Source organism: Lissotriton vulgaris, chromosome 7 (genome assembly GCF_964263255.1).
Source record: "Lissotriton vulgaris chromosome 7, aLisVul1.2, whole genome shotgun sequence".
NCBI lineage: Eukaryota > Metazoa > Chordata > Amphibia > Caudata > Salamandridae > Lissotriton > Lissotriton vulgaris.
This window is the reverse complement of record NC_141695.1, coordinates 1,677,845,777-1,677,869,033: the sequence shown is the minus strand read 5'-3', so window position 1 is coordinate 1,677,869,033 and position 23,257 is coordinate 1,677,845,777. Positions and strand designations below refer to the sequence as shown.

The following is a 23,257-nucleotide window of genomic DNA, read 5'->3' as shown; positions in this document are numbered from 1 at the left end:
GCCTGCAAGAAGATGTGGAGCAGGCTGAGTTAAATGAGGAAATTTTCCTTAATACCTTCCCCTCCATTTTTTGCATAAAATCCCATTGATTTAGATCCACCAATTCCATTCCATAAAGGAGGGTAGCAGGGATCTTTGCTCGGAATACCTCCAGGCATAAGGAGAAGTGCCTCTTCCCCGTCACTTTATACAGGGAACATAATCCCCTACCATGAGCCATTGCTTTTCTAGAGTTATTTTCACTGTGGGGCTTCTCACTAAGGTTTGAAGATATTATTTTGCCTAGAAACGTGTAGGAGTTAACTACCTCAAGTTTTTCTCCGCTTAATGTCCAGTTGAAGCTCCTAGACCTGCACTTCTTCTTACCAAAGATGCACATGATTTTGCTTTTTGAGCTATTAATTTTCATATAGTGTGCATCAGCAAATTCATTCAATGTATGGAGACGATTAGCGAGACCTTTCGGGGTCAGATCTAAAACAAGTATGTCGTCTGCATACATTAGAATAGATATAGCGGTTCCTCCAATTGTTGGGGCTAGTCCCTCACAATCTGCAACAGCGGTTGGCAAGTCGGCCATATACAGGGAAAACAGTGTGGGTGCCAATATACATCCTTGTTTTAGTCCATTCCGGGAGGGGATAGCTTGAGAGAGACCCCTTTCGCCACCTTGTAACACCCTACACCATGTGTTCCAGTGTAGGGATTTAACCAAATCCAATAAGTATCCCGGCATCCCCAATGCCGACAGCTTTCTCCACAGCGTCGGTCGGTCCACCCTGTCGAACGCTGCAGAGAAATCTATAAATGCTGCATATATGCCCCCACCACGTACACGAACATATTTGTCTACAATTACCTGTAACATAGTTAGGTTATCTAAAGTTCCATGCTCTTTTCGAAATCCTGTCTGTTCTCTAGGTATAATATTATTTACATTTGCCCACTCTGTTATTAATACTAATAAAAGTTTTGCAAAAATTTTCCCTATCGCGTCCAATAAAGCAATTAGGCGATAGTTAGAGGGATTATCCCGGTCTCCTTTTTTAAAAATTGGGATCAGGATACTTCCCCGCCACGAGTCGGGAACTGTTCGAGTTTTAAAACACACCCGAAACACTGGAAGAAGAATCCTGCTCCAAGTGCTTACGTCTTGCTTAATTATGGACATGGGCAATTCATCGGGACCCATAGCCCCGGAAGAGCGCATGCTCTTGATTACGGTAGCTATGGAATGCTCAGTGGGGAGTTCCATTTTAGAATCGGTATTAAGATCTGGAACCCATGCATCGCCCCCTGCAACATTGGGCGCATATAAGGTGGTCACAAATTGGGTCCAGACATCTTCAGTAATAACAATAGGCGTGGACGTTTTTACAGATCCACATCCTTGCCTTATTATGGACCAAAAATCTCTAGAGTTTTTACAATTTGATGCCTCTCTTAGCTTGATCCATAACGTATCTTCTTTGTCTCTTTTTAACTTGGCTCTCAATCTCACCCTCCTTCTTTTTAACAGAGCCAACTGTAACCCATTCTCCCCTGATCTATTAAGGTATTGCATCCTAACAAGTTTATTGATCTCTTTATTTAACCTTAATAGAGGACTAGGAGAAAAATATTTCTTTTTATAAGTTCCTGTACTCCTAGCCATTTCGGTGACTTTTTGGATGAGGGTTTCAAGGAACATGAATTCTCTACCTTGCCAATAGTCGAGCTCAGTTAGAGATTGGGTAAGGATGTTTTGTACATCTTTAATATGACTAGATCCCCAATAACATCTATCTGAGTGACGATTAATAGTAAAGCCTCTGTTCTTTAGGGACCAGAGGTCAGATTCCGGGGGTATTAATGAGACAGTTAATTTAATAATTTTATGGTCACTCAAGGGGGTATGAGTGATTACCAAATCTTTAAGAAAAGAGAACGTGTCAAAGTCTGTTATTACATAGTCCAAAATAGATTCTCCCCTAGTTGAACCATGAGTATAATTAGCCGGGGTATCTGAAGGCATTCTGCCATTTATAATAATTCCCTCCACGGCACTGAGTTCCCCAAGAAGAATCTTGCCCCTTTTGTTAGTTTTTATTTTATTGGGCAGAAGAGCTTGGGGAATATTATATACTTCTTCCTTTACTTTATTTCTAAATATGTCTAAGGAAGTATTTGACACTTTACAATTTAAGTCCCCCACCAGTAATAAGTATGGGGGGTCATCCACCTCTAATAATTGCTTTATATAGGAAAACATACGTTTTAAAACTGTCGTAAAATTATCTTCAGGAGGAATGTAGGCATTTAATATTATAAACGAAGACCGTTGAACAACGGGATCCAAATTAGAAATAGTTATGGATTGGAATAGGTTACTCTCGTCTTTATAATGTGAGAATTGCCATTGTAATGCATTGGATAACAAACAGGCAATTCCACCTTTAGCATGGCCTTTTTTAGATGGAGTTGCAGCGGCCGCTAGGACGAAGTAATCATTCCCTCCATAGGGAGGAGTATCACACCATGTTTCTTGGATACATAGCACATCCGCATTCAAGGAAAGGAGATAATCAAATTTCTCAGGGCAATTTGACAAGCCAGCGGCATTCCAAGAGACAATTAATCAGATTATGAGACACTTTATCTATTTCACTGAGTCTTAATTGTAAATAACATAGAGATGTCTTTTGTGGTAAACAACGTAAAACGTTCTCCTGAAGTGACGCATTTCCGATGATAGCTCACATAATTTCCCTTCATGCCGAAGAGCTCTTATCTTGGTACTTCGCTGCAACCAAGAAATGACTCAAGCTCCAATAATGACACTCAACTCCACCAAGTACCATTTAATTACTGAATGACATTAGTTTTTGTTTGGGTGCCCTGCACCGCCTTTCCCTACTCCGAGTGCATCAGATGGCGTGTAAGGACAAGTACATAATAAGCATGTGTATATCACCTTCTTGAAAACATTAGCAGACTTCAGCCCATAAGGGTAGTCCAGACAGCGGCTAAGCTTAGGGCGAGCTCCTTACCCACAAGCCTCCTCATACCCTTTTTCATTGGAGACCTTAGTCTGTAGGTGATTGAACATGATTTTATTTAAAAATGTAATGTAAGATTTGTAGTATTAAAGGCAGCCTGGAAATCACTGCTTTCATACTTTTGCCTAAGCTTTGACTGAAAACATCTGTCTTTTCTCTTAGAGGAGTTTAGAATGATGTACTTCTCAGTTTTCTTGGGTGTGGACAGAAGGCACTTCTCTTGCTTGAGAGCATGTGCCTGTGACTCCCTGCATCCGCACTGTTACATTTTATAGCACAGTGACTCTATGAGCTTGATTGTGCCCCCCAACAACGCTCAGCACTACTGCACTCCTATAGGGACCGTCCAGCAAATAATGTTGTCACAATTCATGTCTCAAACCCAAGCAGACGTCATCGAACAAAGGAACATTCAAGAATAACCCTTGTCGTTCATAGTTAAAGATGCAGAACAGGGGGAAAAGCAGTGCGCCAGCACGTATTTATAAACATCAGCACTTGTTTATGAGAGTACAGCGCAGCATGGTGGCAGTCTCAGTTTACTTTTTGTTTAGCACAGCATGCATGGTTAGCAATTAAAAGTATTACAAAATGATAAAACTCGCACTCCAAGCCCTTACTAGAGCTTTGTTTGACCTGTAATAGTGCAAAACGTCACACTTGCTCAAGTGTGATAGTCAGTTTATAATGCTGGCACTGCAGTTGGCAGCAATGACAGGAGGTTTGAGTGATGCTGACTGTTGTGGAATACATTGGGCCCTGGCACTTATATTTTTACAAATTAAGCACTGGCCCCTAAATTAAGTGTTTTTCTCCACACTGGATGACAACTTCAAGGCACCCCTTTTTTCCAAGCCGGAAAGCTGCAAGTCAAAAATATATAGTGGACCGGAACTATCTGTATATACTGTCTTTCAAAGCAGTATGAGTATCATGCTTCACTATAAGAGCAACAGCCTCAATCTTGTTGCCCACACTTCCTTGAATATTCAGCTGGCTGTCGCTCTTATAGCAAATGTGGACAGACATTTCCCTTGGATGCTGGATCAGGTATGAATCCGGCCTGGTTAGTGTTGATGCAGCCGGTCTGTACATTCCCTTTATTCACACTCCATACGCTACTTGGTCATTTCTTCCTTGGGAGTTTGATGCTGTCTACAACAGTCTGTCTTTTGTCTGAACTGTCAATATTTCCTTTACAGCCTACAAGGAGAAAATGAAGGAACTCTCAATGCTGTCATTGATCTGCTCCTGTTTCTACTCCCAGCCGCACCCAAACACTGTCTACGAGTATGAAGGTGAGTGGCAGAGGACAGCATGCATCTTGGGGTTCAAGTAAGCCTTCAGTAAACAGGAGTGTTGGTCTAAAGTTAGCATGACATAGCCACATCTCCTGCTAATTCAGGGTGTAGTAATCTGTCATAACGTCTAAACAACTGGTCTAATATAAACCCTTGCTCTCCGCTGGGTAGTGGACCAATGCAAAGCATCCCTTTTGAAGTCATATGAGTGGAACATTCAGGCTAGCAACACATTTCACCATGAAAACAATTGATCAGGTCCACAGAGCATGGTTAAAATAGAAATGTAAAGTTGAATATGATCTAAGTCCTCAATTTGAAGAAAAAAAACATGCCACTAATTTACACATCAATACCTTAGTTGTATATTGTCTGGCTGTTTGCTGGTTTTGATTGCAGAATGTACCAAAGGCAATAATGTGGGAAATTAGGCTAATGGCTCTATTGGTGTCTATGTCTCAAAATGGGGCTCAAATCCAATCCAACGGAGCAACAGTGATTAAAAGGTGGTGGATAATATTTAGCACCTGTACTTAAGACCATTTGGGTACTGGACTCTGACCGACCAACAGAACTCTGTATGCACGCACTTTATGTACCACGAATTGCTTTCTTTCATATGCACTGACTGCTAGACAGATTGTTGTTACAATAATCTCTGCCAGTTGAGTCGTGTTGTTCTGTCATGTTTTTGTTTCATGCTTTATAAACCAAAACGTTATATCTGAAGGGGTTGGCCCTAAAAACGACAACTAGAAAGGGACTGATATATAGAACAACAAATTGTCTAGTCATTGCATTTATTACTGACAGTAATTCGACCAACAGACCATGAACCAGTTCCTTTGGTCTGGAGCATTTCTTTACACATTTTTTCATTATTTCAAAACAAAGTCATTTGTTTTTTTAAATGTTCAGAACAAGCGAAAAAAAATTATTTCAACAACTTATATTGTGAAAAACAAACCTACAAAAGGCATGTTACATAAACCAAGAAAAAAACAGTCATGATTTCAACAGAGAAAGAGCAACCAATATGGTAATTCCTTAACCACTTTATACATTGATTGAAAGGTTGCTGCCAGCGGGGACACTATTTTGACTCTTGGGGATAGTCTTGTTTAAACTAGCGGCTATTCTCCAAGAAGGATTCAAATCTGGTGAGTGTATCCCACTGGTTGAAAAGTGCTGACGTGTTTCGACCCCCAACACGTTTCTTAGGGTTCTCTTCAGGGCCGTGACCGACGACATCCTGTAGCACCGTGAGGCTCGGATGTAGACTATCTCGCGTACGGAAGCACGGGGTTCCAAACCAAGTGGGAGTTTTTTCTATATTAATTGGACATCCTGAAGCACCGTGAGGCTCGGATGGTTACGCTGAAATCGTGAATACAGCGGCTCCTCCAGAAAGCGTAGTATTCTTTCCTCATCTTGGAGGCAGTGTTCATACACTATCAAGGTATCACCTGCCAGGTCCAAATAAGAAATAACGTCTCCATCACGTGGACCAAGATATGTTTTCAAGGTACCCTGTTGAGATGTGGTGAACTCAGATCACCCAGCCAACGTTTTTCTCTACTACAAAGGGGTTATTCATTATTCCCTGGTTGCCTCGTTTTTGCTCCTTGTCCTGATGAAGACTCGCAATCCCCAGGTCCAAATCACCGGTTGGGAATAAGTCGAGTCGAAACGTCGACATTTTCTATATATACACCTTAGACCAGTGTCCCTCCAACATTGTAGACCGTGCAAGACTGTGGACATTAATACATGAATACTACAATGTTGTCGATTGCAATTTAAATGAATTTATCTTTGTTGGTCGGGTGCTCAATACTGAGAATTTTGAATGTTTGTGTCCAGTATTGATTGATTGTAATAATTACAAATTTATCTCCTTTTTACTATTGTGCAATTCCTCTTCTTCACCTCACTTGTTCACCCCCTTGAATCACACTTTTCCTTTGCACTTTCCCGTCTTGGGGCAACCTATATGTTTTTATTGACAAAAATCATGCAAAATATGAATACAGAAAATTAAATAAGAATATATTTTTCCAAAAAACCGTGGTGTAAGGTTCTTTCAAAAGATCCAGTCTTTGATGTACAGACAGCAGACTAATTACAGATGCTTTTTGTTTTTTGAACATTTATTCATTTTCTGATTTGATCAATGTACTTCAATCTATAGGTCTAGGACCATTGTTTGTTTATATCTCTAATTACCCAGGTCCATACCTTAAGGGTTACCCCATTCTCGTAATGGGTGTTTCGACCCCCAACACGTTTCTTAGGGTTCTCTTCAGGGCCGTAACTGGGTGTAATCTGATATTTTAGATTTGGGAGGCCCACCCTCTAAACAATAGAGATATTGATAATCTAGCTTTCTGCTTTTTGGCAGCACAGATTAAAGCTCATTGCAAGGGGTTTGCCCAAGTCTACTCGTCACCGGATACTTAGAATATAGGCAATGAACAAATGGGAGACTGCAAAAGTTTTGAGAGGGGGGAACACTCCATAAGACAGGTGATAAATAATCACACCAACAAGAACCCAAAAATTGCAATACTCCTACACTATGTTGAAGCAAGAATGGTAAAAAGATAAACAGAAGCCATAGTAAATATTACTCCACTCCCCCTTTTCTTTCCTTTCTCTGTCGAAGCAAATTGACATCTAGCAAAAAGCAGATTGTCCTGAGAGTCATGCCAAAGAAGAAGAGATAATTAAGAACAGAGACATCCCCTCCCTTACTGAGAAATGCTCGAGGAAAATAACAATCCTAAATAAAGTGGGGCATTCAAGCAACACCCAAATCCCAAATCATCATGGGTAAACCCAAGTCCATAAACAGACACTGAAATGTGCCAACCAGTCAGCACTAAGGCATCTTCAGAAATACTGACCACATCCAGGAATGACGACAGCCCACTGACTCTGATTGGTGACCAAATTTAACCATATTCTTCCAGCCATACAGGAGGCAAAAGCTGCAACAGAGCATACAATAGATGCAGTAGCAATCAAGGTCAGCCTCCTGCAAACAGACCAACATAAACTGGCAGAGAATCATGCAAACAGACACTAAACTATCCATAATGACTCATAAAGAGGATTGATTGTGTCAACGAATACAAGACCTGTAAGAAAGAGCAACATTTTTTGAAAACAGAACAAAAGTTGCAGAGGGAAGATTAAGATGAAATAATATCCGGCTCATGGGATTACCAGAAAAAAATGGTACATCAATGGAACTTTTCCTGGTAGACTGGCTAATAAAAGTACTCTACTTCTCTAAAGTTTTGCAATAGAATAGGGCCCCAATTTACCCCTCCACCAATGTGGAGTCGGCTAGTCCCAATTATAAAGAGAATATTGAATAACCGAGATGTGATTGCTTTAAGAGCGAGACAAAAAAGGTCTCTTGTATATGAAAATGCCTCAATTCTGGACTACTCCCTTGCAGTACAAATGCTGGGGAAATATTCTTGAGATAATGAGACTGCAAGCCCTAGGTATTAAGTGCATGCCACTATCGAGCAATGCTAAAAGTAATAACAGATGAATAAGCAAATTCTTCACGGATGCAATAGTGGCAAATGAATGGAGAAACACTGTTGCCGACAGCGTACAAGAAAAAGTCCAGAGAGAGAGAAGCTGGTGGACAATAGCCAAATGGAAAACCTGTCAAAGGAAACCAAAGTTCGCTGCCAACAAGGAGGAAGCACTGAAAAGTCACAGAGCAAATCACTGGATGCTAAGGGAAATACCAAGCAAAGCCAAAGAATCTTCTTAGGAAGCGCACTAAGGAACAAGATTGTAGTTTACAGGACTCAAAAGCCCTGCTGTGACACCCAGAGTAACAAATAAACTGGAAAAATTAGGCAGATGAGGTAACATCACCAATATTTGAGCCTGATAAATCATCTACACAAAACAAATTATTAGAAATGTTAGAAACTATAAGGGAAACCAGGACGATCATGCACATTAATGCTGAAAATGCTGAGCTGAGCTCAAAGACTTCCGGCCTAGGAGCCTTCGCCCCTCTTCTTCCTGAACTTCCTCTCCAATACAGAGAACAACAAATTCAAAAGTTATTGAATTCCACAGAGTTGAAGTAGGGAAAGCAATTGTTGGGGATGAAAATGGGCAGGGAAATGTTGAGTGCCTTCGTGTTTGTTTCCTGGTCTGGGGGTGGAGGCGTGCTGATAAACTCAAAAGTATTTATATATTTTGCCACAATACGTACACAGTAATAGCCTGCACTTCAGAGAGTGCAATCTCATTTCCCTCCCCCACAGAAATGTTTTGCAATCAATAGACGCTAATTTAATCTAATTTATGACTTGAGGATCTGAATATGATAACTTAATGGAGACATGAATGATCCCTCCAGGTCCTAAAGTTCAAGCGTAACTGAAATGCAAAGGTGTCCATGTAGCCATCTTTCAGCAGACCCATATTACAGGGGAAGAAGGGATAAAAACCAGTGCACTCAACTTACACTAGGTGGGGTATAGCTTTGGATCAAATTAGGCTGCAGTTCTAATACATAAGCCATAAAACAGACACACAAGGTAGATATGTATGGATCACAGGTAAGCTACATGGGGAGCCCTTACTTTTGGTCATCCTATACACCCAGATAATGTCCCATACAATAGCTGCATAAACTTTAGCCAGTGCTCCCAATAGAAATCCAGCCCTGGGAGAGGAATGTATGATGGCAACCTGCATGCATATCTTCACAACTATGACATTAGAACAAATGTGTCGTTATGACATGTTCCTTTAGTACACACGTCATTACAACGACTTGCCTTAGAGGGGCGCTGGACGTTGGAATGGTATCATTTACTATTCCAACTCCAGTCTGCGGAACAGTTGGGAAGGTGTTGTACTTAAAATCCAACACCACTCTACCAATTCGCCCCCCTAAAGCAAGTCGTTGTAATGACTTGAGTACTAAACAAATGCATGGTAACAACACACTCATTCCATTGCCAGAGCTGTACAGCCACAGCATAATTCCAGCTCCATTTTAAAGGACGTTTCCCCCGTTAGAGTACGAAGAGCCCCCCAAACTGGAAACACTCAAAGCTAGAGCAGCAGATGACATCACAATGTGGATGACGAACTAGAACTTAAGAGAAACCTGGACAAATACCCACCCTTATGTTGGGGAATACTCATATTTCTCACTGCTACATAATCTTCACATAAACCTGGACATGTCATTCACATTCACACATGAGTGCTATGGAGACAACAATACAGTACCACTGTCAGATAACTCTCAACTATAATACACCAAGACCTGGAGAAAAATCCAAACTCCTATATCAACATGGGGGCTGTAGCCCTAGCTCTGGATTGTGATCAGAGAGGCCATAACAAATGACTTTACCAATAACAAAGCTTTAAAAGACATTAGAACAACATGGGAGCCCTTTATAGTAGTAAGGGGGATGCAATTTAACACAGAATACATGCCTAGGCCTGTATTACACAAGGTATTACAGTCTCTAGAAGACACAGTGAGGACACAAGATAAGCAGACCATACGGAAACAATACTCTGAAAGAAAGTTTGAGGTGCCTAAATATTAGAGAGTACAGAAATAATATACATGCAGGAGGCAGTGATGGCCCGTGCAGGTAAGAGCGGTAGGGCAGGTGGGGGGGGGGGGGAGTCGATAGACGACAACGAGGGAAAATAACATTTTAAAAAAAGAAAAACACTTATCTTGTGCTCGCCACATGCCGTCTGTGATGCGGTGAGTGCAAGGTAAGTGTTTTCTTTTTTTTTAACTTTATTTTTCCTCGCCGTCATCTGTCAACTCCCCGCCCCCCCCCCCCCCGCCCCACTGCTCTTACCTGCACCGCTGTCACTGACAGAAGGGACAAAACAGGCAAGTCAATTACTCTAACTGTATGAACCATCACAAATAGCAAAAGTTTTTCCTAAACCATTAGAGCAGCCCTGGAAGTGGTCCTCCTCAAACCAAATCGAGATACACTAGACATGACTTCATACCGTCCACTCTCCATGCTTAGCACAGCCAGTGAAATATTGAGCAAGATCCTGGCTACGCACTACTCAGTACCTGGGTACTCAGAATATTACCAAAGTTGTTTCATCTGGATAAGTCGGGATTTATACCACAACAAACATCCTACAATCTAAGGTACTTATTTCATATAACAGGAATAATCGTCTCTCATCGCCCCCATTGATATGGGGAAAGCGTTTGACGCTGCCATCTGGGATTTTATCCTTGCTACTCTGTCTCGAATAGGTTTTGATGCACAAGATATAAATGGATTGAATCCCTATACAGCGCAGCAACAGCCAGAGTATGAGCGGGCATGACTATATCAAATTTGTGTAAAGTGGGAATGGGCACCGGCAGGGATACCCATTATCCCCACTAATCTTTGCACATGCGATAACTGGACCTCTACGCTTCTGTGAAGAGGACAAGAACGAAAGGGGATTTGACACACAAAATATCAATGTATGCACATAACACTCAGTTATACTACTCAACCCCAGCTGAGGAACTAAAACTGACACTCAGTCTGCTTGTAAGATTTGGCAACATTTCTGGACTACATATGAACAGATTTAACACCTTGGCTGCTAGAGGTTTAATGCTGGATTCCGAGATCTACCATTGTTTATGACGAGCTGAGCTCATCATCAGCACAGCTCAAGCGTGCCTCATGACGAGCTGAGCTCGTCATCAGCATCGAAGGGGTTAAATCATGGCTGTTTCCACTTGCAGTAACTAGGAACAAGGAAGTCAATTGGTAAGAGGTAGGTATCACCTCACTAGTAGACTATACGAAGCTGAAAAGAATACATTTGGAGACCGTAGAGAGGATCAATTATCAGCAGAAGCGTTTTTGACTCATAATAGAATGACACATGCCCTACAGCAGGCCTGGAACTCATAAACTAATGAACCACCCATAGACAAGACCCAACAAAAATTCTTATATTAGGAAAAAGCTGAACAGTGGTGACCATAAATATACAAAAAACACTTAGGAATGGATCCCAGCTCCTAACGATCTAGCTAGATCTCTCTGGGAAATGCTTCTGAATCAAATATTTTCAGACAAAGACGGACATGATTAAAACATTCCACAAAATGGTGTGCCTTCTGTGAATACCAAATGTAGTAAGTTTAGGATTTTGTCTCAGATTAGTTCTGTGAATCGGGCCCTTACATCCCATTTATTCAGGTGCTGCGTTAGATGTGGAGGGGGGAAGCCTCCTTCCTCCATTTGGTATGGTCATATAATAAACTGGCAGAGTCCTGGACAAACGTAACTACCACACTAAATGAGCTAACAGACAGAAGGAATTTAAACAACCCCTTTATTAGGAGCCATGCCAAGACAACAAAAAAACAAACATTACGTGTCAATACATAGACTTATAACTAATCCTGGCAAAGCGCCAGAACTCAAGGGACTTTAAATTGCCTAGGCCCTTCAAGGTAACAAGTGCAAAGTGAAAACACAGAAATGGGTTGAGGCAGGGGTCAAGACAATCAGAAGCACAAGTAAGAATCTAAGAATCACAGACACCGTATAGGCATGGGGTGCATTGTTGATACAGTGCCCGCCAGAGGAGACTTCCTACCACTGCAGTCAACAGAAACGAGGAATAGGAGACAGATATGAATGCCACGGCACAAAATCACACATGAAGAGACAATCATACTGCAAAGGTCCAATGATATAACTCACAGGGGAAAATATAGATATGGACTTCAGACAGTACTCCAGGAGACATGCTACCTTAAGAAAGGATCATAAGGCACCTGTGAACTGAGTACTGGAGACTCAGACTAAAGCATAAAGAACTAAGGAGATGAGGGGTGAAACTAGAGAAGTTGTATTACTATTGACCAAATACAAAGAACTGTGCATGCACAAGAAGATCATTACCTTAAATGGTTAGGTGAAAATATGAAAAATCACATATATATATAAGAAAGGTATGATATAATGGTTAAAAAATGTTAATAGACACATTGTTACAAAGGGATTTCAGCTGCATCAAGAGAATCTGGCACATGTGTGTCATGTCAGACAGCAGTAACCATGTTCTCTTTTAAACAGATATGGAGGTGAAGGAGCTTGGCAAGCGGGCATCAGGGCAGAGTTTCGAAGTAATCTTGAAATCCCCCTCAGATCTCTCTCCTGAGAGCCCCCCACTCGCATCTCCCCCCCGGAAGAAGGATGTGTCTCTGGGGGAGCTGCAGAAGAGGCTGGAGGCCGCCGAAGAGAGGAGGAAGGTAACCAGATTGCAATGTTTAGGATGCCACTACTGGCAGTGATGAGATATGTAACTATGAGCATCACAGGAACAAATGAGGAAGGTGAGGTGGAAGCCAGCATGTTAACAAAATAAAGTGCTGCTTCAGTGTGCAACCACAAGAGAGTGTGACAAGGTTCAACCATGCTATCGGGGTCTAATGATAACAGCACTGTGGAGCATGTAAAGTGGTACTCCTGTAATACCTTTTTACGGACTCTTACATGCCTTTGTGAATCAGCCCCAAACATCTAAATGAGAGTATTCTGTGCATATACATATAGAGCGGTGCAAACAGAAAGAACAGAGCCCTCTTTGAACTTTCATCAATAGGGAATTGGATGTTTTGGGCCTAATTCACAAAGGTTTGTAAGAGTACAGAAAGTACTCCATTAGTACTACTTGCCCTCATAAAGGTTTCGGTGAATCAGTCCCTATCATTTTAAGGGAATTAACCATACTGAAAGGTGTTGGTTGCCAATATGCTCAGGTGATCAGGTTCTTCAAAAAAGGTATGCCTTTTGCAAGTTGATCTCTCATGTCTCCCAAAAATGAGTTTTTCATTGCCTTAGTTTCCTTTGTTTGAAGCCAGTGATGGTCCAGATAGTTTTGGAGAGTTTTCATCTTCTGATGTTCCAGAGGATCTCTCTGGATATTAGATGTAGTGAGCCTTAGCGCTGTCAAAGCACCAGTAGAAGGTGTGTGGTTGCGCACTGAACCGGTGGATTGTTTGCTTGAGGACCTCTATAGTAAGTGCGGCAGGAAAGGCTATTCCTATAAAGTTGTCTAGAGCTGCTCCTATAAATGACACTCTCTGGCAAGCAGCTAGGTGGATTTCTTTGGGTAATGAAAAATACCACATTGTGAAGAGTGTTGCACTACAGTCATAAATGCTGTAAGGCTACTCCTGGAGACAGTGCCTTCAATAGCGCTACAAATATTGGTAAAGATATACACCCTGCAGATAAAAATAAGAGACCACTAAAGGGAACACTCTTTGGAACACTTTTGGACTTACTATGGAAAATGTTAGGTACTGTGGTGACATATTCTCGATGGGAAAAAAATATCCACATTGAAGACCCGCCAATGCCCCCCAAATTCCTTTGCCGCAATACCTTAAGAATTTGGAACAGGATGTCCATGAGAAAGTAATACTCTTGTTGAAATTGGTTTGAATTGTACAAGCCAAGAATGGGTCGAATGTCTGTCTGTTTGAGCACAAAGAAATACCATAAGTAAAATGTGAGACCTCTCCTACTTTGTAAAAAAAACCGGAACGCTCAGGAAAAAAAGATTAAAAGTTTCGACGGAGATTTTAGATATTTTTGAAAACATGGGAATGCTAGAGTATCTGTATCCTTGAGGGGCCCAGCAAAATAGTTTCAGTGCGGACTATGAGAATTTGAGTTGGTTCAAATTCCTGCTTAAAGTCAGTGGCTGTATCAGGGACTCACAGGTGTCAAAGCGGAGCCTTGAAGGTCATTGTACATATAAAAGTACAGATGAATATACACAAGAAAAGTGAAACCTAGTTACCAGTGGTTTTGAGCAGTAATCATTTCTTCTTTCACTCCCTATTTCACTTGTTTTTATGATGGTCCCTAGAACAATACTCTTGCTGGGTATGGCCTGGCACAAGAAAGTGTACTGATACCACACACTGCCTAAGTGTATGTAGAAAACTAAAGTTATTTGGGTTACACACAGCATTCACAATCAGCCCAAGAGACACAAGTACCAAGATACACATAGAGGTACCCTCACAGGGCTTAAGATACTAAGATAGGCATACATATACCCTGGCGAGAGCTAAAATCAACCACTCACCTCTGCTGTAAGAAATCTAGAACAGTCTGTTACCCTTCTTGAGGGAAATAGCTATAGACATCTGATCAGCACTAGAATGCACCAAAGACTGTTTGTGGAAGTTCCAAGAAAACAGATCTTCTCAGTGGTGCCTTACCAACATTATCAAAGTGGAACAGACCACCCAATACCACATAGTCTAATGAACTGGTAATTTCTTAACTAGAGGGACTTGCAAATGTGTGGACAAACAGAACCCCCTTTTTGAATAAGCAGCTGAAGGCATCGCAACAGAAAAGCTCCCCTCACAATTTATAGAAGGGCATAGATGGGAAGCATGTCTAGTCCTAAATCCCTCTTTTCTCTGTGTGATAGCTTCCACTTGACATTGAAGTTCAGGGTTTCCTTCACCACTGGTGATCCACGTATTTAAAGTTCTACACACTTGGGCTTCTTGTCGATCGACGAAACAAATGCAAACATTTCTGGCACTTCCCATATAGTAATCAAAAAGGCACCACATCCTGATGTAGTTTACACTTTAAACTGTGGTAGTTAAAATGCTAAACTTTCTTCAAGAACAAAAATGAGTGGCCGACAGAAATATACTAGCTCAGGGGTCACTCCCACCACCGCACTGAGAGGAGACAAAGCTGCAGGGAGCACATGCCACCTAGTTGTTTTCTGTATAACAAATCATCCTCTTACCCAGATGAAAAAAGGACTTCAGGGCTGAACAAACAGCAACATGACAAATACTGTCCTCTGTTTTAGAGGAATAATTGTGCATTCTGAATACAGAACCTATGCAATTTCACATGTTTAATCTAACCTCAAACCCGTATCATGGTTTCAGAGCCAGGAGGCCCAGGTGCTGAGGCAGCTGGCTGAGAAACGCGAGCATGAGAGGGAGGTCCTCCACAAGGCCATAGAAGACAACAACAACTTCAGCCGGATGGCTGAGGAGAAGCTGAACTACAAGATGGAGCTCAGCAAGGAGATCCGCGAAGCCCACATTGCAGCCCTGAGGGAACGACTTCGCGACAAGGCAAGATATACATTCCTATTGTTTCCCACTTTTCTATCATAACCTGCCCCAAAACTACTAATCTCATCCTACTGATGCATTAAATACTCTGTAATGTGATCTGATAGTTTTAAGAATCATGGGAACTAATTTTTCACAGGGAACGTTTTGTCACTTCTGACCAAACTGAACAGCTATGGTGAACTGAATTTGTGTGTACGGTTATGCAAGTATGACAGAGGTTTATGCGCCAGTTCTCCTGGTGCTCATCAGAGTAGGAGGTGCTGCTACTCAATTTCCCCACAATTAGGATCACAAGTCAAAGAACTAATGAGATTGGAGCACTTCCAAAGAAATTACCAAGCGTCTTGAGAGTACTTTCCCGATGGATCTGCTTTATTGATACTTATTTCTTACTCTTTGATCAGGATCTAGCCAACACTAGTTTAATGTGGAAGGATTATAGATTTTTGGTGAGTTTGTAAGACTCGTTATCATGATGTTCTTCAAACATAGGCTGACACAGAGAAAAAAAAAGGATACGTATATTTAAACTTTTGTTTGCTACATAAATGGTCCACAGAGGTGGGACTATTTCTGTATACAAAACAGCCCATTTGAGCTTCCCTTCCTTTTATAGACCCTTTCTCAGCCAATATTTCTATTGATATGCCTTAGGTAATTATTTAATCTTTAATTTCTGAGGGGTCGTGTCAAAATCTTGTTTATGCAAGGATGGAGTGTCAAGTATATTGTTCAGGGAAGAACATTTTGCATGACAGAACTGTGCCAGGCGGAACTATCCCGAAGAGAACTCTTCTGTCCTTGGAAACCACGATGGTGCTCTGTTCATCCGGAAAGTCTTTAATAGAAATCATCACAGGAGTTCCCTACAGGGCATGGTTTTCAGGTGCCCGTACGGTTATACCCTGTTGACTCTTTAGTAAATACCATAACACAAACTTAGCTCATCAATGTAATATTATATGTTTCTAAATTGATCCCCTTGACCTTTAGCTGGCACTTGAAAAAAGGGAGATGTAATGTTTTTTGCCAATGGAATAATCAAATGGAAAAAGTATGTGTATTCCTGTAACGCGCAAAATCAGTCTTACACAATTGGTCTTGAAAAGTGCATATCAGAGGAGGTGACAATAGAGGCCAAATATGTAGCTCACTACTTAGTGAGTTTTGTGAAATGAAGTAGTCTTTTTTCACAGCTAATTAGGGTTGGTGCTACCCAAGACCTTTTGATTCTAATAAAAAAGATATGTATGATATATTTACTTCTAGGGACCCTCAGCCAGCCCTTTTCATCGATTGGTCCGTTATTGTGTCATTCACTTTTTTCTTCCATCCACTACGCCATTCAGCAAGGGCTAATAGACCAGCCCATTTCAGCCACTGGATAACTTCACTGTGAGTGACGGCTTTTCATAAGGAGCACATCTTCACCTAAAAGTAGTGTCCTACGGTGCCAGGGACTAACTATGTCAATGTGTGCCTTTTGAAACCAAAAGCATTTTAGGCCAGATGTAGGTGGCCAACTAGCGAGCGCTAACGTTGAAATTCACAGCATTCCAGCATTTGCGATCGCTATTTGGCTGCGAGCAATGTAGGTGAGTTTAAACCTACTAGCAAAATAAGAAATTGCAAAATTACGATTCCTTATTTTGCTCTTGCATTTTAGGAATCGCAAATTGCGATTCCTTAAATGCAATGTAAGTAGCACAATAGAAAGTGCACTTTAGCCTTAAAGAATCGCTAATTACCACCAACTTCAAGTTGGTGGTAATTAGCGATTTCCATTAAAAAAGCACTTGCTTCCTTTTGTAAAGTGCCATGTGGCACCCTTTTCATGCCCTTAATGCACGTATGTGCGCCACTTGTGCACACATGCACATTTCAGGGTTGCAACAGGGTGTCCTTTTGACACCCTGGCACCCTTGAAATAGCGCCCGCTATTTACGATTCACTAATAGCGAATCGCAAATGGAGAATATCTTCCCATTCAATCCTATGGGCCTCCTAGTCATAGGAATGAATGGGTAGGTATTCCTTATTAGCGAATCTCAATTTGTGATTCGTTCTTAAGGAATATTATGGATTCGCTAATATTTAGGCGATTCCTACCTACATTCAATTTTGCGAGTCCTTAATAGCGAATAGGTAAAATTTGCTATTAAGGATTCACAAATTAGATTTTACCTACATCTGGCCCATAATTTCTTAGCCAATGTTTTTTTTTTTTAGATTGATGAGGCCCAATCAGCTTCTCCAGCAATAGCTTTGTAAAAACCATGATGAAACAAAACAAGTATTGACAAAGCCAAAAGAATGGCTACCAACACCAGACCTATTGGCTTTGCCAATGCTTGTTTTACTGCAGTGTAGGCTATTTTAGGAAGCTAGATGGTATGTGGCTCATACATTGGTAATGACATGTTCTAGAGCCAGTTTCTACCTCTTCACAGTTTCTACTTCTTACCCCAGCTGCAAATCAGATGCAGCATTTAATTCAGTAAGAACAAGAGTAAAAAATTGTCCATTAAGCTATGTCCTGAAGACAGCAACATCCAAATTCAATCAGGGCTTGGACGGAATATGCGAGATTTTTTTTGTTGGTTGACTCAAGAAATCCGATTCAAAAACAGTTAAGAAGTTGGGGAGTTTGTCTCTTTTACACTGTTCACCAACCTTTGTACAATCAGAGAGAAGGCCAATGCCAACGGTGTCTCTGAAGCCTCTCGAGATGAAGGAAGGCATCCAAAAATAGGAAAGAATTAATATAGTTCATTGGAGGGGCATTTTATGAATTGGTCAAATAAATAAAAAACATTCCTACTTAGTCAATTTTTTCAATTCACAAAAAATTTACCCTTTTGCTCTAGAAAAAGCAAATTGTCCTCTGTTAGCCTGATATTTCTTAAAAAGGTAAATGGCCTATTGTGGCTGTATGTGTGATTTGACCTGTAAGAAGGACCTTCATGATTTTATGCTTCTTTGCCCTCTTTTTGAGAATATTTGGCAAAGGAAATTGACACCAATCTTGGGATAATCTAGGGATAAAACGTATTGGTGATCCAAAAAAGGCTGTGCATTTTCTGTTGATCAACATGATTTACCAAGTTATGAAAACATCGCAAATTAGAGTACCATGGAAGGCAAAAGGAATATGGTGGCCAGATGTCAATTAAGTAGCCTTAATATAGGGGAATGGTTACAATTCACAGTTTTCCAGGCTGCTTTACAATGAAGGGGAATTTGAAATATAAGAACTTCTTTTAATTAATCTTGCTTCATGCACACATTAATTTAGTGCAAAGCAGGGAGGATAAGTGATTTAATGAGCTAGTAAAATAATATATGTGGCCCAATAATAGAATGGAAGCATATCAGTGCCTTATTTTTATGTACATCAGGAATATTTTAAAGCTTCAATTGTTTTTGCAGATATTTCGATATTATCAGACAGCTTTTAAGACATTGACTGATTTTGCTATGAAATATGTACAGATGTTGTTGCGAATTATTTTACTTGGTTTTTAGTGTGGCTTTATATTATTTTAAGAGGTATATGCTAGCTAGGTGTGACAGTGTATGGAAAGGCCATTTGGCCAGAAATATTATATAAACTTGGTAACTGAACAGTAAGTTGTGTTCATAGAGCCGATTGTTCAAAACAAACCTTAAAAACGATATCTCACTTTACAACTGATATGTAAAAATAAGTATCGTCTCTAAACATGCTTCTCCTACTAGTAACTAGAAGGACCCAATCCCTTTATTCTTTTGACTTTCAATTTTATCTTGGGTGCACCCTGAAGCTGGAGTTGTTTTACCATAAAGTGGAGACCAGCTATTCTTATGGACGTTTGTCCATTCTCCTGGCATGAGACACCCCTTGGCTTAAGGAGCCTCAGGTCTAGTGACTGCCTATTCGCGTTAAGGAGTACTTGGAAGAACCGGACTATGGAGCGGAGGCCCTTGAGTCTTCTGTAGGTCTTTTGTGCGATGACATGCCTCATCCTGCACCGTCAACGTGGAATTCTTTGTCGAATGCTGAGACATATGCCTCGCAATGAATCCCATTGACATCAACACAATTTCACATCAATGTTCTCCTTCTTAATTCCTATTTCTCTGCTCTTCACTTTCCTTTCTTTAATTTTTTTTGTGTTGATCTTTACCTTGAATGTTGAAACTCCATTTGGCTACATTTCTTTTCATTCTCTTTTATTTTTCCTACCTCAGAATGTTTTAGAAGTAAGTTATTAGTATTATAAATTTCCCATGATATATGTAAAGATAATTTCAGAATAATGTTTAACTTGAGTGTGTCGTATGTAAAGCGCACTAGCACTCATCTTGGGTAAGAGCAGCATTATATCAAAAACCCATTACCAAATAAATAAATCTTGGTAGCGAAAGGTGCCCCAAAGTCGAGCATGTTGCAGCTGAGGCCCTCAAAATCAAATCTCTCAATGTTGACTGGGTGCACCAGTGCTCCTACATCAGCCCTAAGACATCTGGAGCTGTTGGCACAGTACCAACAAAGTCCAACCACTTGGCCTTTTGCCGTGCTAGGACCACATATCAGAAAAAAGCACACAGTGAAGATTTGGTGCACTTTTTATATTGCAATTGTCCTTGGCTGGCACAAAACATACAGTAAGGAGAAAGGACAAGTAGAGTTGGAGATTGACAATCAATTTATAAGAGATGGTTACTTGATAGTCATCTAGCCTGTTTCTTTTTTTTAAAGCTACTAACTTATTCTTCGTATTAACAAGTTGAAAGTGATCCCTCAAGTAGGGATTATGATGAAGCTGTAGGACAGAGCACCAGTTACACAACGTTCACCTTCTAATTACAACTGATCTGTAAGTTTTGCGCTTATTCCACTTCTCCATTGCTACCCCCTGCTCTCTGAAATGCTATTAGCGACTGAGCCCCTGATTTAGAGTTTGGCAGAAGGGATACTCGATCACAGACTTGACGGATGTATGGCCCGCCGTATTACAAGCGCATTACATCCTGTCACTTACAATATGACGGATGGGATATCCATCACCTTTGTGACAAAGGATACCATCAGCCACATTCTAAACCAGGTCATTACTGTTCCAAGCAAGTTAACTATATCTCAGGGTGGAAAAGCAGATGCGTAAGAACAAAGTAGTAAACAGTACATATTTCTTCTATTTTTAGAACTTTTAAACATTGCAACACATACAACATTTTTACCAATTAAAATATTTTAAAACCAATCTAAAGTATAGCTACAATTTAATCAGTTTAGAATTCGTTCATGTTTTCAATTAGGGTCAGTCAACATCCACAAACAAAACCACTCATGTTAACCTATTTTAAAACTTGATTTTTTGACTTAAGGCTTTGCTACCTTAAGAGACCTGTTTATTATGCCTGAATTTAATTCTAATCTTGTAAAGGCGACCAGTGGAATTCTTGGTGACTGTATGGCATGGAAGGTTATGTCTTAGCTGTGGTGACAGTCCCATATTACCAAATAGCCAAAGTAGGCACCAACCTATGGGCCCCACTCCTTTTAGGGGTCCGTGACTACGATCGAAAACAATATTGAATTGGTCTTGAAAGAAAATTACAATCAAGCTTTTATAAATTGTCATTGATCTTCAATGCCACAAGAACGACCAAACTCACTTGCCAATATGGCCACTGAATACAATGTGTTGCATAAGGTTGACTTCCAAGATATCCTTAAAGATTTCATCACAAAATAATTGAGGAAAGGGAATATTTAAAGTTTTGTTGGTTTATTAAAATAAAAAATGTTTAATAACAATAACGGTTAATGTTTACTTTTATAATAAAATTGGTTTAATAAAATTGTTGGTTGGTAAAATAAAAAACGTATTAGGAGATAATTTGCAAGGTAGACCCCGAAATTTCGGCAGCATATGGGTCTACGGAGGGTTTAATCTGGCACTGTTTGTTGATAAGTATGATTTGCCTCCGTTTATACTGTATGAAATCTATCAAGGACCTTTTTTATAGTAGTCCAATTTAAGTAAATCACCCTTCCAACCTCGTATAAATTTAGCTGTTGTACCACGCTACATCCTTGCAAAAATGGCTGGAGTTGGCAATGGTAAATTCCCTAACTGTGAGATCTCTTTGTTTGACTGATGTCTTAAGCTATGGTTATGTCTCCGCAGGAGCTACATGCCGCTGAGGTCCGCAAGAATAAGGAGCAGAGGGAGGACATCTCTGGTTAAATGCAGTTTCAACACCGTCAGTGCCAGACGAATGAAGACTGCAGCAGCAACAACTACCATGAAAATGAAGCAAACATGTCTCTCTTTCATTCCCTTATATGCAACTTTTGATCATTCTATCCTTGGAATTTCCAGCCTGAGACCCCTTCCTGTACCCATTTTCCAATATGCTTCCCCCAGCTCTGTACCTCTTGTTCATCATCTTTTTGTCTAAGCATTCTACACACATTGCGCTTGGGGCCCCTCAGCTGTCCTCCACGCTGGATATTAACAACTCGTATCCTCCGCCTTAGAGTCCTCCACGGAGATAGTCGGCATCTCTTTATTTTTTACATGTGAACAATCAACAAATAGAATTACAATGTTAATAAATCCAACTCCCACATTTTATGTAGATAAGTTGATTTTTTGCATGCTGTTTGAACTGTGATATGGTTGGCTAAGTGAAGCGGGAAATGGGTAGCTGGAGAGAAGGAATTCTAAAATGCTATGAAACAACAATGGTTTTGCACTCCAGCATCAAAACCAATCATGGGTAAATTTGATTCCTGGTCCCTTTTGGATAACCATGCTCAACACCAGCTCCCACATTCTTGTTCCATATCATAGGGTTATCTCACAAATTTGCACATACCTTAAGGTAGTGGATGTGTTGATTTTGCTCACTTTGCCCCTGGATTCAAGCTAGCCTGGCTGATGAGGGGGGTTATCCCAAAATGAGTCCCAGGATGCTTGTTTTCAGTCCAGGGAAGACCTGGCTTGGCAGGTCGGGTTGGACTGTTCCTGTGAGGAACAGGGCCAAAACTGATTTGAATACGGCTTGGTCTGAAGTGCAGTGGAGACATTAGCTAAAGAACAATTATGTATTCAACCCAGATCTGTGACTGGGGGTGAGTGTCTGAAAGGTTTCATCGTTCCGTCTATCATCTCCTTGTGGTTGCTTTATTCGCCCTAAGTTGGCATGGTAAGTGCCTACTTTACCACTGGATTCAAGCTAGCCTGGCTGATGAGGGGTGTTACCCTGAAACTGGACCCAGGATGCTTGTTTCTGGTCCAGGGAAAATCTGGCTTGGCAGTTTGGGCTGGACTGTTCACATGTCTGATTTGCATATGGCTGGAAGTGAGCTAAAGAACGATGATGGATTCAACCCAGATCTGTAACTGGGGGTGAATGTCTGAAAAGTTTCAGCGCTCCGTCCATCATCTTATTGTGTTTGCAGCGTTTTTACAAGGGGCATCTTTGATGCACGATACTCTAGGAGTTTTTATTACAGTAAATTGAACTTGAAAGCAGATCAGGATTATCATGTTATTCAAGCCATACTATTTCTTTCCTTATTTCCACAAAGGCTTTACACTGTCTCCAAGAATAGCTTTTTTTTAAGTTTCAGTTGCAGCAGTACTAGGGGCTTGTTTTTTTACCCCCAAGTCTTTATTGAATTTTTCATACAATACAGCATGAAATTCAGTAAGACAAAAAAACAGGAA

General features: G+C 40.6%; 1 protein-coding gene across 2 annotated transcripts in view; it reads left to right on the top strand.

The window, feature by feature from the left end:
* STMN3 (stathmin 3) overlaps positions 1-22,154 on the top strand; it is a 146,274-nt gene extending 124,120 nt beyond the window's left edge. For both annotated transcript variants that reach the window (XM_086932746.1, XM_086932745.1), the window contains exons 2-5: positions 4,241-4,336; positions 12,478-12,653; positions 15,339-15,530; positions 21,710-22,154. In XM_086932746.1, coding sequence (XP_086788872.1) covers positions 4,255-4,336; positions 12,478-12,653; positions 15,339-15,530; positions 21,710-21,769 — 510 coding nt within the window. In that variant the 5' untranslated portion in view covers positions 4,241-4,254 and the 3' untranslated portion in view covers positions 21,770-22,154. The remainder of the gene's footprint in view (positions 1-4,240; positions 4,337-12,477; positions 12,654-15,338; positions 15,531-21,709) is intronic.
* Positions 22,155-23,257: the final 1,103 nt, after the last annotated feature.